General features: G+C 41.7%; 1 protein-coding gene across 1 annotated transcript in view; it reads left to right on the top strand.

The window, feature by feature from the left end:
• The first annotated feature begins 1,890 nt into the window (after positions 1–1,890).
• Positions 1,891–13,113, top strand: part of LOC100467513 — a 76,590-nt gene continuing 65,367 nt past the window's right edge. Inside the window, exon 1 of the mRNA XM_034668884.1 lies at positions 1,891–2,291. Within this exon, the coding sequence (XP_034524775.1) occupies positions 2,211–2,291 (81 nt within the window). The 5' untranslated portion in view covers positions 1,891–2,210. The remainder of the gene's footprint in view (positions 2,292–13,113) is intronic.

Below are 13,113 nucleotides of genomic sequence, written 5' to 3'. Positions count from 1 at the left end.
TTTCACAGGCCACTGCAAGAGGCTGACACGTCACAGTCTTCAGTGCAGGGTGATAAGGGCTGTGTTATAGCACTTGCTGTATTGAGGGGAACCCCAGCTAGGTCTCAGTGATGCAGGCCGGCTGGGTCAGAGGACCCAGAGGGAGTCCCTCAGGACCAGCCAAGAGGGTTCTTGGCTTTGCACAGGATAGAGATAAAGCATGAGCTGAGAGAAAGTGAGAGTTTATTGAAGCCATGGAGAGAGTGCAAATTTAGACAGACCATCCAGGAGACTCAGAAAGCCAAGAAGAGTGAGTCTCAGCTTTGCTTGGGGTCTGGGATTTGTGTTGAGGATTGTGGTTTGGTGCACGCGTCTTCTCAGACATCCAGGAACAAAGACGAGTGTTTGGATGTCCCCCACGAGTCACTTATGCCCTGAGCCAAGGTCTCAGTGAGTCGGTGGTCTTGGAAAACGTTCCTGATGACCCTGCCCAGTCACTCCTTAGGTATTAAGACTCCAAAGAAACTCCTTGTCCTTTACAAGGAAGACCTATGTTCTCTGTTCTGTAAGGCATGTGTAAGGCAGAAGTGTAGTCCTAGCAAGAACAGAGCAGGAGAAGGAACAAAAAAAGCAGTTTTTCATGGGTTCTCTTTAGTTCCCCAGTCTCATCCGGAGGCAGGCTGAACATGGCAGTGACCCTGGAGCTGTGCCTTGAAGGTGAGCTGGGTAGGAAGAGCCTTGCAGGCAACGGGAGCAGCATGGACAAAGGCAGGAAAGAGCAGGGTGCTTCCGTGTGACTCAGAGTTCAGGACTGGTGGCGTGTGCGGGGTGCTTATAAGTTTGGCAGTGAATGAGGCTGGTGGTGAGAGAGGTGGGTGGCGGCCAGATCGTGGTGGGCATGGTGCACTGGGTGTAGGGGTATGGGTTTTCTTCTAACGGCAACAGTCTCGGGGGGCAACATTATCTCGTTGGTATTTCGGATATCTCACTGGTGGCAGGTGGAGGAGGAATTGGAGGAGCCCGTTCAAGAGGCTGTTCAAGTAGTTTGGGTGTGTGACGATGTGGCTGCACTGAGGGGCGTCTGTGGGGACGGAGAGACAGAGATTCCCTCTCAAGAGCTGCTTGGGATGTGGGAGGGTCAGGAACTGGTGGCTGATTAAGTGGAGGGGTTGGGGGAGGATACGTGTGGGATGAGGGAGAGGGAAGATAGATTGGTAGCATTTAGCAGTTGCTCACTTTTACTTACACCACACACACACACACACACACACACACACACACACACACTCTCTCATTTTTCTGGGAGTCCCTTAGAATTTCTATAAGGTCTACAACAACTTTCAGATTCCAGACTATGTGAATCGTGCTTCCACCAATTGAGAAAGGAATCAAGGAGCAGATTTGAAGAATGGAATGATGAGTTCATTAAATTTTAAATTGTGTCGTTGGGCTGTCTGGAATATCCAAAGAAAATGTCTAGCAGGCAATTGGGGTGTGAAAATAACTGAAGTTTAGGAGAGCAGTTTGGGCTGGAGGGACAGATTTCCAAGTCAGCAGCATCTGTAGGCTGATGGATAAATCCTTGGGAATTGATTAAATCACCAGGGGAGCTTATCTAGGACCAGAGAGAGAGGTGGTCAAGGCTGGAACCGTGGTTGAACAAAATGAAATCACAAAGATAGTGAAGGAGTATCTAGGGAGTAAGGGGAAAATGCTTAGGCCACCGAGGCCAAGGAAAGGGATACTTTCTTTTCTTTTCTTTTTTTATTAAAGATTTTATTTATTTGAGTGACAGAGAGAGGAGCAGAGGGAGTAGGACGAGCAGAGGGAGTAGGACAAGCAGACTCCATGCTGAGCGCAGAGCCCGACGTGGGGGCCTGATCCCATGACCCTGATATCATGACCTGAACTGAAATCAAGAGTCAGACGCTTAACCAACTGAGCCACCAAGGTGCCCTGTAAAGGGATACTTTCAAGCAGAGAATGGTCAGTAGGGTCAGAATGCTGAAAGGGGCCATGTGAGCTAACAGCTGAGATTTATTTTGGGGATTTAGAAATGAGAAGATCATTGAGGAGCATAGTTTAATTGGAGCCAGATTATAAATTCTATCAATTAGGAATGCGTTTGGCTGCAAGTCCCTGCAACAGATCTGGGTTTCTGATACTCATACAGGACAAAGACCAGAGGCAGGAGGCTGCTAGAGGGGTTCAGTAGCTTCGTGATACCAGGGATGCGTCTCTGCACTTCAAAGCCTTTTCCTTGCCATCTCCACGGGCTGCAGCAGCCTCGGGCACCACGGTTCACGTTCCAGGTAGGAAGAAGGAAGAGAGAGCGGTCACATTTTTATCAGGTGATGGATCATTGTCTGTCACCTTTGAGTTTCCCAGAAATCACCACCCCAGGGGCTTCTGCTCAGTGTCGTTGGCCCTCAGGGGTCATGCGATTAGCTGTGCTGGTGAGGGGTGCTGGAGGGGGAGCAGAGGACCGGATTGGCGCTGGTGGCATGGGGAGCCTTTGCCTGGGCTGGGCACGTGGCCACCTTGAGTGACATCCGGGTGCCATCAGCAAGAAGGAGGAAGTTGTCCTGAGTGGGCAGCTGGCAGTGCAGCGCCATGACCCTAGGGGGTGGGACATGAACGGGAAGTGGGAAGATGGGGATGGTCTGTGTTGAGGCTGAAGAAGCCGTTCTGAGAAGTGAGGACCGCGAAAGGCAGCCAAGGGGAACGTGGGGAAATAGTGCAAGGTTCCGTGTTAGCAAGTGAAGGGTGTGAGTCCTGTCCATGTGGACTCCACCAGAGGTTTTCGCAGCCTGGCCAGGGCCCAGTGAGCTGGAAGGTGGGTGTGGGGGCGTGGGGGCGTGGGGGTGGTAGCTGTGCTTTTCTTTTGTAAAGTGGCTTCAGGAGCCTGCAAGAAGGAGGACTTAGAGAGGCTGGGGGATCTAGAAATGTATTCCGTTAAAGCTGTCTGCACTCAGCCTCTGTGTGTCCTCCGTGTGGTCACGTAACGCAGTGTCCGTCTGGCATTAGATCCTGTGGAGTGAATCCGCGTGAGCAGCACAGCTGGAAGGGTGACTGGAGTCGCTCTTCCCCGCTCCCCTGCCTGGGGCTGACTGCAGCCAGCCCATTGCCACCCGGACGGGAGGGTGCTCCTATTTTTCGCTCGGAGTCTCTGTCCCCAGAGCTGCTGGCCCTCAGGATTTGGAGTATGTGGTGGGTGGAGGGGGCAGTGGAACAGGGGAGTTTCTGCTTGTTTTTTTAACTATGCAGATGACTCTTGCTGGTCCCTGGCAGGTGCTCAGAGCTGACACCCTCACAGGGGCCTCGTGTGCTCCTGGGCCTCTCTGGTTGGCACTGGCTTGACCGCTGCAGTGAATGCACTCTTTTTTACTGCTGGTGGGACTAACCTCCCTCTTTGAAGATCCTCTTGGGGGAGGGTCTCTTTAATACCCCAGGCCCCACTTTGGGCCCCAGGGTTTGCTGGCCTTTGATCTGCCCTGAGTTTGGGGGTGCACTTACTTCCCAGGACAGCAGTATCTCTTCTGTTCTCTCTCTTCCTCATGTCGGCATAGGGCAAGGGACTCTGGACCTCGGCTTCTGTCTGTAGGTTCTTAAAAATTCATAAACTAGTTGAGCCAGTATTGCAACTCACGGGGACTCCATGAAGACCAAGAAAAATCAACGGGGAAAAGCCACTTGACTTTATAAAGAAGAAATTAATTTTTTCCCCTAAGATAAAGCATTCTAAAAATGAATGTCAGGAAAGATCCTTCCCTTAGACTCTTCTCAGCAACGTTAAATGCCAGAAAATAATATAACTTGCAGTGTCTCCCAAGTATTGAGGAGGGAATAGATTGACCTCCAAGTGTTATATGTAGCTTGGTACCTAGAGGGCCCTCCACTTTTCCTTCTGTTGAGCGGATGCCAGAGTGCTAAGGTCTGTGCTCTGGAGTGGCTGTAGATAAACATGTATGACTTGTTACTTTTGTAAATGGAAATATGAGTGTGTGTGTGTGTGTGTGTGTGTCTATGTGTGTCTGTGTCTAAACTTAGGAAAAAGGTGGGAAGAATTGTCCCAGACTGTTAGCAGTGATTATATCAGGGAGTAGGGGGACCTTTGCTTCTTAATTCTTATAAGTCAAATTTTAATAAGTTTTGATCATGTTTTATGTTTTGTATTTCTCATTATTTTTTCAGTTTTATAGAGTACCATCTACATGAAAAACAGGAGCTATCATTGGTCAAGGCCTGGTTACAATTTTGAGATTTAAAGCAAGGGGTTCCTGTTTATTCATTAAAAAAAAAAAACCACCAACACAGGTGTACCGTTTGTGCTAGAGCTCTCTTCAGACTGATCTTTATTGGTGAGCATGAGGAATAAAACATTCTCAGCACCAACTTCCTACCTCCTCTTGAAGGTGATGAAATTTTCCTGTGGTGCACAGGGTGGCTTGAGGAGAATGAAGTACATTTTTCCAGCCAGACTGTTTCATGTGGTTCAAAACGTATTCTCTCATCTGATGTTATAACTCCCTTCAAGAGCTATTGGACACTGTCCTTATGAGGGCTCCGCCTACTTAGGTCAATGAAAAGGGACCAGAACAGAACAAATCAAAACAAAGGAAGAAAGAAAAAGAGTAACTTCTTCCCCAAGTTCCAGTGGAACTCTGTCTGTGGTCTGGACCCCACGCACAGCGTCCAGAAAGAGTGACCTCGGTGATCAGTTACATTCCCCAAAGTCTCTGCCTTAACTAGGCAGGGTCTTCCACAAAGAAAATCCTGAAGGACCACAGTTTGCTCTGAAAGAGATCAAACACCATGGACACAGGCTAGAATCAAACTTTTTGAAAAGGTCAGACTCGTAGTGTCCTACAACTAACGATCATTGGATTGGGCATACATGTGGGCTACTTTTAAAGAAACATAATGAAATTTATGGGAAAAAATGTCAATCTCATCCATCAACTCTAATTGAAAACGGCCTAAGAAATATAAAACTGGCACCAGTGCTGAAAACTAGAGAAGCCCTCCATCCGTATGTCACCAACTTGGAGGAAGTTCTGCCTAATAGAGTGCAAACTGTCTCCTTGGCCAAATCATAGATACCTCTCCTGTGAAAAATCGAGGGTGTGCAGAAAGTAAGTAGAAGAGATTCTACTAGACTCAGAAATTAGAGGCTATCACTGAGGCTGACTCCTCTTAACTCCGTGCCTAGGCTGAGAGGAGGGAGCCTCAGTGATAGCCTCTAATTTCTAGGCATGGAGTTGAGAGGAGTCAGTCTCTGCACGTACTCCGAACATTTACTCCAGTTAGAACCCCTTTTCCCTGTTGGATCCGCGATTCAGAATTAGCTCCTGTAGGAAACCCAAAGTCACGCCTGGCCTGAGGACACAGGCTTTCCTGATAGAGTGGGTGGGGTGCTCAGAAGGTGAGTGGTCCCAGGCACACTTAGCCAAGATGGAGTTGGGCCAAACTTCTTTCTACTTCCCATCTCTTGCTGGTTTTTGTTGTAGATTCTGGGACACATTTCCTTGACTTTGGCTTCCCAGTAAGCAGTTCATATTTCAGCTTTGTCTATTCTGTGTTCACCCTTTTTTACTGAGTTTTTTTTTTTCCTGCCCCCTTCTGATTGCTCCTTTTTCTTTGGAGCCTTTTCTTGTTTTATGCATGCAGTATCTTCTCAAATGTATCTGTGGGCATTAATGAGTTTTAGAAGTTCCCCTGTACACCTTGATCACCTCTGATTCCTTTGGATCATTTTAAATTTTCCTCCTTGACATTTTCCCTCATGTTCCTTGTTTTCCTTAAATCTCTGATTCCTGGCCATCAGTTGATAAGAATGAAGGACTAGGTCCAACACTTAGGTAGATGGCTTAGGTTCTATTTGTCTAACAGTCTTCTTTTATTACTGGAAGAACTGAGTGTTGGGTGAGTGTGGTGACCAGTGGTGAGGGCCACAGGATACCAGACAGGAAGGCTGGAAAGAAGGGTTTTACTCTGGAAATGGAGGACTTTTACTACTCTCTCAGGTCTTCATACCCTCTTTGGGGCCCACTGATTAGAGTAGTCCCCGCTCTTTAGATTGCAGGTGCAGGACAAACACCCTAGCTGCCTGTTTTTCAGTGGTAATATTAATGGCTAATGTTTAATGAGACTTAACAGTGTCAGATGCTGTTCTAAATGTTTCCCATATATTAACCCTGATAAGGCAGTTACTATTATTATTTTATCCATATTTTGCAGATGAGGAATTGGAGGCACAGAGAGCTTCACTGATTTGCCTGGAGTTACCTCTCTAGTTAGCAGCAGGGCAGGGATTCAAACCAAGATGGCACAGGGATGGGGCTAGAGGAGCCCCATTGATCTTTACTGCTTACTGTACAGTTCTAGCAAATCTTCTGATGATTTCCTAGGGGCTCATTCCATTCTTTTTATGTTTACTCTATTTAGACTTGGAATTTCTCTGTACAGTAGTCTCCTCTCTCCCCCATCTGCACTTTCACTTTCTGTGTTTTCAGTTATCCGTGGTTTGCTATCCATGGTTTCAGTTACCCACCATTTCAGTTATCTGGGGTCAGTCATGGTCCTGAAGCAGATGGTCCTCCTTCTGACATATTGTCAGAAGGTCAGTTGTAGCCTTAACGCTATGTCACTGTGCCTACATCCTTCTCCTCACTTCATCTCCTCACGTAGGCATTGTGTCATTGTGTCCTCTCATGTCATCACAAGAGGTAAGTACAGAACAGTAAGGTATTTTGAGAGAGAGAAATCACATTCACACAACTCTTGTGACATTACATTGGAATTATTCTATTTGATTATTAGTTATTGTTCTTACTGTGCCTAGTTTGTGAATTACATTTCATCATAGGTATATATGTATAGGAAAAAAACATAGTATATATAGGGTTTGGTACTATCCACGGTTTCAGGCATCCATTGGGGGTCTTGGAATGTACCCCTGGATAAGCAGAGACTAGTGCGTGAACTTTTAGCTTGGGAGCCGTTTTCTATCATGTATGGATTGGTCTGCTATTTGCTCAGCTCTCTGATCCCATCTGCTTTCTGTCTTCTAGGAATTTCTCACCATTTATGATCTGCTGGTACCTTTTTTGTTTTTCAGTCCTGTTATGTGTCATATGCTTCTCTCTAGGTATGTTTATAAGTTTATTTAAAGGTATTTGGTACAGTGGAGGGTAAGATGCGTGTATTCAGTGTGCCATCTTGAGTCAGTTTCTGTGATACTTCCTGTGTGTATTATCTGCTTTCCACCTCTTGGTGAGATTAATTAAGTCCTTTATTCTGGTGCTATAATAATTTCACTTGAAGTAGCTAGCGTTTAGGATGCGGACGACATCGTCACTGTGTAATAGCCCCCGGGGCTTTTTGTCTTTTGCATATAGATTATCATATTCTCTATGGTTTAGTCAGGCTTCTACTGAAGAGAAACTTCCAGATGTGGATGTAGATAGTCAGACATGAACGGTATTTCTACTATGCAGGTGGAAGAGGAAGAAAAAGGCCAGCATAGTTTGTTAAACTTCCTCAGGGAAAAATAAATCATAAATATGCATGCACGTACTGCAAACATTGAATGTAGGGTTTATGGGAGGGGTTGGCTAAACACTTTTTACTGAAATAAAACATATATACAAGGAATTGACAGGTCTTGTGTTACAACAGATCTGTTATAACAAAGTGATCTGTTACAACAAAGTGAACACATTCACGTAGCCAGTTCTAGATACAGAATATTATTACTATGGGGCGCCTGGGTGGCGCAGTTGTTAAGCGTCTGCCTTTGGCTCAGGGCGTGATCCTGGCATTCTGGGATCGAGCCCCACATCAGGCTCCTCTGCTAGGAGCCTGCTTCTTCCTCTCCCACTCCTCCTGCCTGTGTTCCCTCTCTCACTGGCTGTCTCTCTCTCTGTCAAATACATAAATAAAATCTTTTTTAAAAAAAGAATATTATTATTAGCATCCCAGAAAGCTCTCTTTTACTGTAACTTCAAGGTAACTACTATGCTTTTATCACCGCAGATTAGTTTTTCCTGTTTTTAAATTTTATATGAATGGAATTGTACCGGACGTTCCCTTTATTTTTGAACTTTGTATAATCAGAATCATACAGCCTGAGCTGCTTCATGTTACATCTGAAATCTACCCATGTGTTGCATGTGGCAGGAACACTTCTTCCTTTTTAATTGCAATACAGAATTGCATTATAGAAATAGCGGCAATCTATTCACTCTACTATTAATCGACATTTAGGTCGTTACTTGTTTTTTGTTTATTATGAGTAATGTTGCTTGTATATGAATTTTGGTTACATATAAGGAATTTCTTCTGGGTCTTTACCTAGGAGTGCAATTAATGAGTCATAGAGTATGGCTTTTTATATGGTCAGTTACAGTAGATTCTGCCAGACTGTTTTCCCAAATCATGGTACCAATGTAAACCCCACCAAGAGTGTGTGAGTTTTCCTGTTGCTCCATTAACCCTTGGAGAAACTTGAATTATTACTGTTATAAAATAATTTTAGCCACTCTGGTAATGATGAAGTGTCGTCTCTTTGTGGTTTAATGTGTGTTTCCATGATGATAATGAGATGAAAATATTTTTGTATGCTTATTGCCTATTTGGATATCCCGTCTATGAAGTGACCTCTACAAGGTTTTGCCTACGCTGAAAAATATTTAATATGTTGCCTTCCTCTAATGGCTTGTAGGGATTCTTCACATCTGAGTGCGATTCTTTCTCAGGTAAATGGATGAAAAATATCTTTTTCCTTCTCTATGACTTGATTTTTCACTCTCTTAGCCATATTTTTAGTGAGGCCCTCTATCTCAGTCTTTTTCTTTATAGTGTTGGGGAATTGGTTGAGCTATCTCCTATCCCAAGGTAATGTTATCTTGTAGAATCTTAAAACTTTTACCTTTCACATTTATTTTAAAATCAATGAGTATTTTTTTTTAAGTGGACTCCACATGGAGCCCAGTGTGGGGCTTGAACTCACAACCCTCAGATCAAGACCTGAGCTGAGATCAAGAGTCGGATGCTTAACCGACTGAGCCACCCAGGTGCCCCAGGAATTGTTTTTGATGTATGGTGTAAGGTACAGGTCCTAAATTATTTTTAAGAATAAAGTGATCCTGAAATGTAATTAAGAGTTTGAGAACTGATGGTTTAGAGCTATAAAATTCCCTCTAAGAAACAGCGTTAGCTACATCCCACAAGCTTAAATATATTTCTATATTTGGTATTACTCACTTAAAGTATTTCTTAATCTCCCTAGCAATTGCATATTTGTTTCAGGTTATTTAGATGTATTGTTTAATTTTCAAATAATTTGGAACATTTTTCAGGTATTGATTTCTATATTAATTTCACTGTGGTCAGAGAACATACTCTGATTTTAGTCTTTGAAAATTGTTGGAGAGATGCTTCATGATTCAGCATCTGGTCTGTTTTGGTAAATACACTATGTCTTCTTGAAAACCATTGTCATTCTGTCCTATTTGCTGTAGTGTTCTCCATTTACATCAGATTGTTCAAGTCAAGTCAATGTACTGATTTTTCTTTTGTTTTTTCTTTTTGGTCTGTTTTATCTGTTACTGAGAGAGCTATATTAAAAAATCGAAATATTTGGAGTCATTTATTTCCAGTTTCATAAGATTTTCCTTTATATGTTTTGAGGCTATGCTATTAAATGCATACAGATTTAGGATTCTTATTTCTTAATTTTGAATTGACATTTCATCATTTTTTAATGTCCTTCTTTATTCTAGTAATAATGTTTTTGCTCTAAAAGTATATTTTATATATTAGGATTAGCTTTTCAAGAGTTTTTGTTGTTGCAGAAGTTAGTGTTTGTCTAATATATCTTTTCTGTTTATTTTCCTATCATATCATATTTAATGTGCATCTTTATAGGCAGAAAATAATATAGTTTAATATTTTATAATCTTGGCTGATGTTTTTTTATTTTTTAGTTGAAATATTTAGTCCATGTACATTTCAAGTAATAGTTACTGATATTTTTGCATTTAAATCTGCTATATTATTTTTTATTTGTCCCATTTTTGTTTCTTTACTTTTTCTTTTACTTTCTGTTGAATTAAGCATTTTTATTATTCCATTTTCTTCTCTCGCATCTTGCTTGTTATATATTTATGATTATTTAAAAAGCAGCCTTAGGGATTACAACATGCATTTTTATGTGGTGGAGTCTTTCTTTAATTAGTACTTTAAAACTTCCAAGCAATAAAAGACCCATTAACAATTTATCTCTCTCTCTTTAGTGGTGGCTTATGTGCCATTGTGTTTATGTTTTAAAATTCCACATATATTAAAACCTCGTAAGATACTGTTTTAAGCTGTCAGTATTCATTTAGATTTATCTTTCTGGTTCTCTTCGTTTCTTGCCGTATTTCCTTATTTACATCAGGGATGTTTTTCTTTTATTTGAAGAACTCCCTTCAGTGTTCTTTTGCTGTGTGTCTGTCAATGAGAAACTCCCTCAATTCTTTTGTCTGAATATTTTTTGAATTTTGCCTTCCTTTATGAAGGGTATATTCACTGAGAGTAGAATTTGAGGTTGGCAGAGAATTTCTGTCAACACTTGTAAGTTGTGTGATTTCACTGTCTTGTAGCTGTGCCATGATTTCTGCAACATTGTCAGTTCACAATCTCTTTGTTGCTTTTTTCGTGTATTTTTTCTTTGATTTAAGTTTTTCTGCCTTTGGTCTTCGACAAAAGACTTGTTCTAGGTATGTGTTTCTTCATAATCTGCTGAGATCACAGAAGGGCTTCAATTTGTAGTTGGATGTCTTTTGACTATATTGAACAATTCTTGGCCATCTTCTCTTCAAATATTGCTTCTTTTCAATTTCTCTGTCCCCTCATTCTGGAACTCTAAAATACACATATGTTAGGTGTTTCCACTGTGTCTTATATGTTTATTAATGTCTTTTCTCTGTGTATTTTTAATCTTCTTTTCCTTTATGTTTCAATTTACTTTCCAGTGATTTATCTTCCACTGCAGATATTCTCTCTTTTTCAGCATCTAATTGTTATTAAATCTAGCTGTTGAATTCTGAATTTCAGTTATTGCATTTTTCATCTGCAATTTCCATTTGCTCTCTTTTAATGTTTTCCAGTAGAATTTAACTTTGTCATTTATTTTTTTGAACATAGGTAATCATAATTATCTTGAAGATAATTTTTTTTTAAAAGATGTTATTTATGTATTTGAGAGAGAGTGAGCATGAGCAGGGGTGGGGAGGGGGGCAGAGAGAGAGGGAGAAGCAGGTTCCCTACGTGGGGCTCAAACCCTGAACCCTGAAATCATGACCTGAGCCAAAGGCAGATGCTTAATCGACTAAGCTACCCAGGCACCCCAATCTTGAAGATAATTTCTAATGTCAATTTGGGATTGTGTATTAGATTATGTTTTTTAAAACTTAGTTTCAGGGGCACCTGGCTGGCTCAGTTGGTAAAGCATGTGACTCTTAATCTTGGAGTTGTGTAGAGCTTACTTTAAAAAAGTAAATAAAATAAAATTTAGCTTCAGTTTGTTGTTATTGTTGTTCAGTCTCCTGGCATACCAGATTTTTTGGCAGACACTGTGAGTGAAGACTTGTAGTAGTTCTGGGTGATGTTATCTTCCTCCAGGAGGATTTAGTTTTATTCTGACAAATAATGAGGAGAAAGGCAGTCCTATACTCCAATTTTGTCTCTTGATCACTGTGATACTGCAGAAATCTCTGCTTAGATGTTTAGCCTTCTAGCGGCCTCTTCATACTGGTATCTTAGCATCTTGCTTTGCGTATATGCAGCTTAGGAATTGTCAGAAGCCTCAAGAGGAAATTGCACATAACCTGTTAAGTTCACTTCTTTATGTTGCTGGAATTTTGGCCTCTTGTATGTTGGTTTCCTTGGTTACAGTGCACTCCAGTTTTCCTCTCCCCAGTCCAGGGAGACTTCTTCAAGTTCTAGGCTGGTGCTTTCTGCTCAGCCTTTATGTCCTGTGGTGTGAGGCAGACATTTTTCCGAAGGGAAAAGGCAGCTGTAAATGGATGGCTCTTCTCAATGCATTTTTCTTCTTCGTGATTTTGGCTCCTCAGATCCCAGACTGCCTTGGTTGCTTTCTGAAGCCTTCAGGGATTTTTTTTAAATTTTTTGATTTTGAAATAATTTTAGACTCTGAAAAGTTACAAAACTAGTACAGTGAGATTACTTTGTTAACNAAAAAATTTTTGATTTTGAAATAATTTTAGACTCTGAAAAGTTACAAAACTAGTACAGTGAGATTACTTTGTTAACAACTTACAAATAACCTTAGTTATTTGTATTTATAATTGCATATTGCCATATTTCCCAAGCTGACAAAAGCAGAGTATGACTGCTGATTGGTTGAAAATAAAACAAAAAACAAAAAAACAAAGGGAGCCAGTAGAGAGGGTGACATTTTTGGTGCAGTGCTTCTCAAAGTATATTTCTCAGAAATCTCTTCTGAGATTTTTTCCTTGTATGAGCCCTCTCCCATGACCAAATAAGGGTGGGAGATGCTGCATCTTTTATGAACCCCCTTGGAAATCCACAATGTCATTTCCATTTTAAAGTCCCTGGAAAATGTTTTGGTAAAGAAATCTGGCAATTTCGTTAATCCTAGTGTTTCCAGACTTAATGGCCAAGGAGCTGTTCATTTGCCTGGGCAGTTAGCGTTTTGTGGCACACCTGTTAGAAAATACTTTTCTGGAGCACTTTCTAATTTATCCTGTGGTATAAATTTTGCTTTTTTACATTTTCTCTTAGGTTCTGGCTCTCTTGCTGTTTAATTTCTTGCTTCATTAAAGGGAAGAAGGTGGAGAAGCCAAGGTTTCTTTGAAAACAGATATTTGCACAAGAAGGTGGTGAAGGCTGTGTTAACATTTACCACTAAAACCCCCGACACATCTAGCTGAAAAGCCAAATGCAAAACCTTTGTTTTTCCCCAGATAAACTTCTTTTACATCAGTGTTCCATTTGTAGTCTTTGGAAATGCTTTTTGTTTTCCTATTACTGACGAACTTGGAGGACGGCAAATAGGCTTCTGTCTCTGGCTGTAGGAACCCTGAGGGATGCCTGGTTTCCAGC

Source organism: Ailuropoda melanoleuca, chromosome 9 (genome assembly GCF_002007445.2).
Source record: "Ailuropoda melanoleuca isolate Jingjing chromosome 9, ASM200744v2, whole genome shotgun sequence".
NCBI classification, from domain to species: Eukaryota; Metazoa; Chordata; class Mammalia; order Carnivora; family Ursidae; genus Ailuropoda; species Ailuropoda melanoleuca.
Note: the sequence above shows the minus strand (reverse complement) of the source record. Positions and strands in the feature narration are given on the sequence as shown.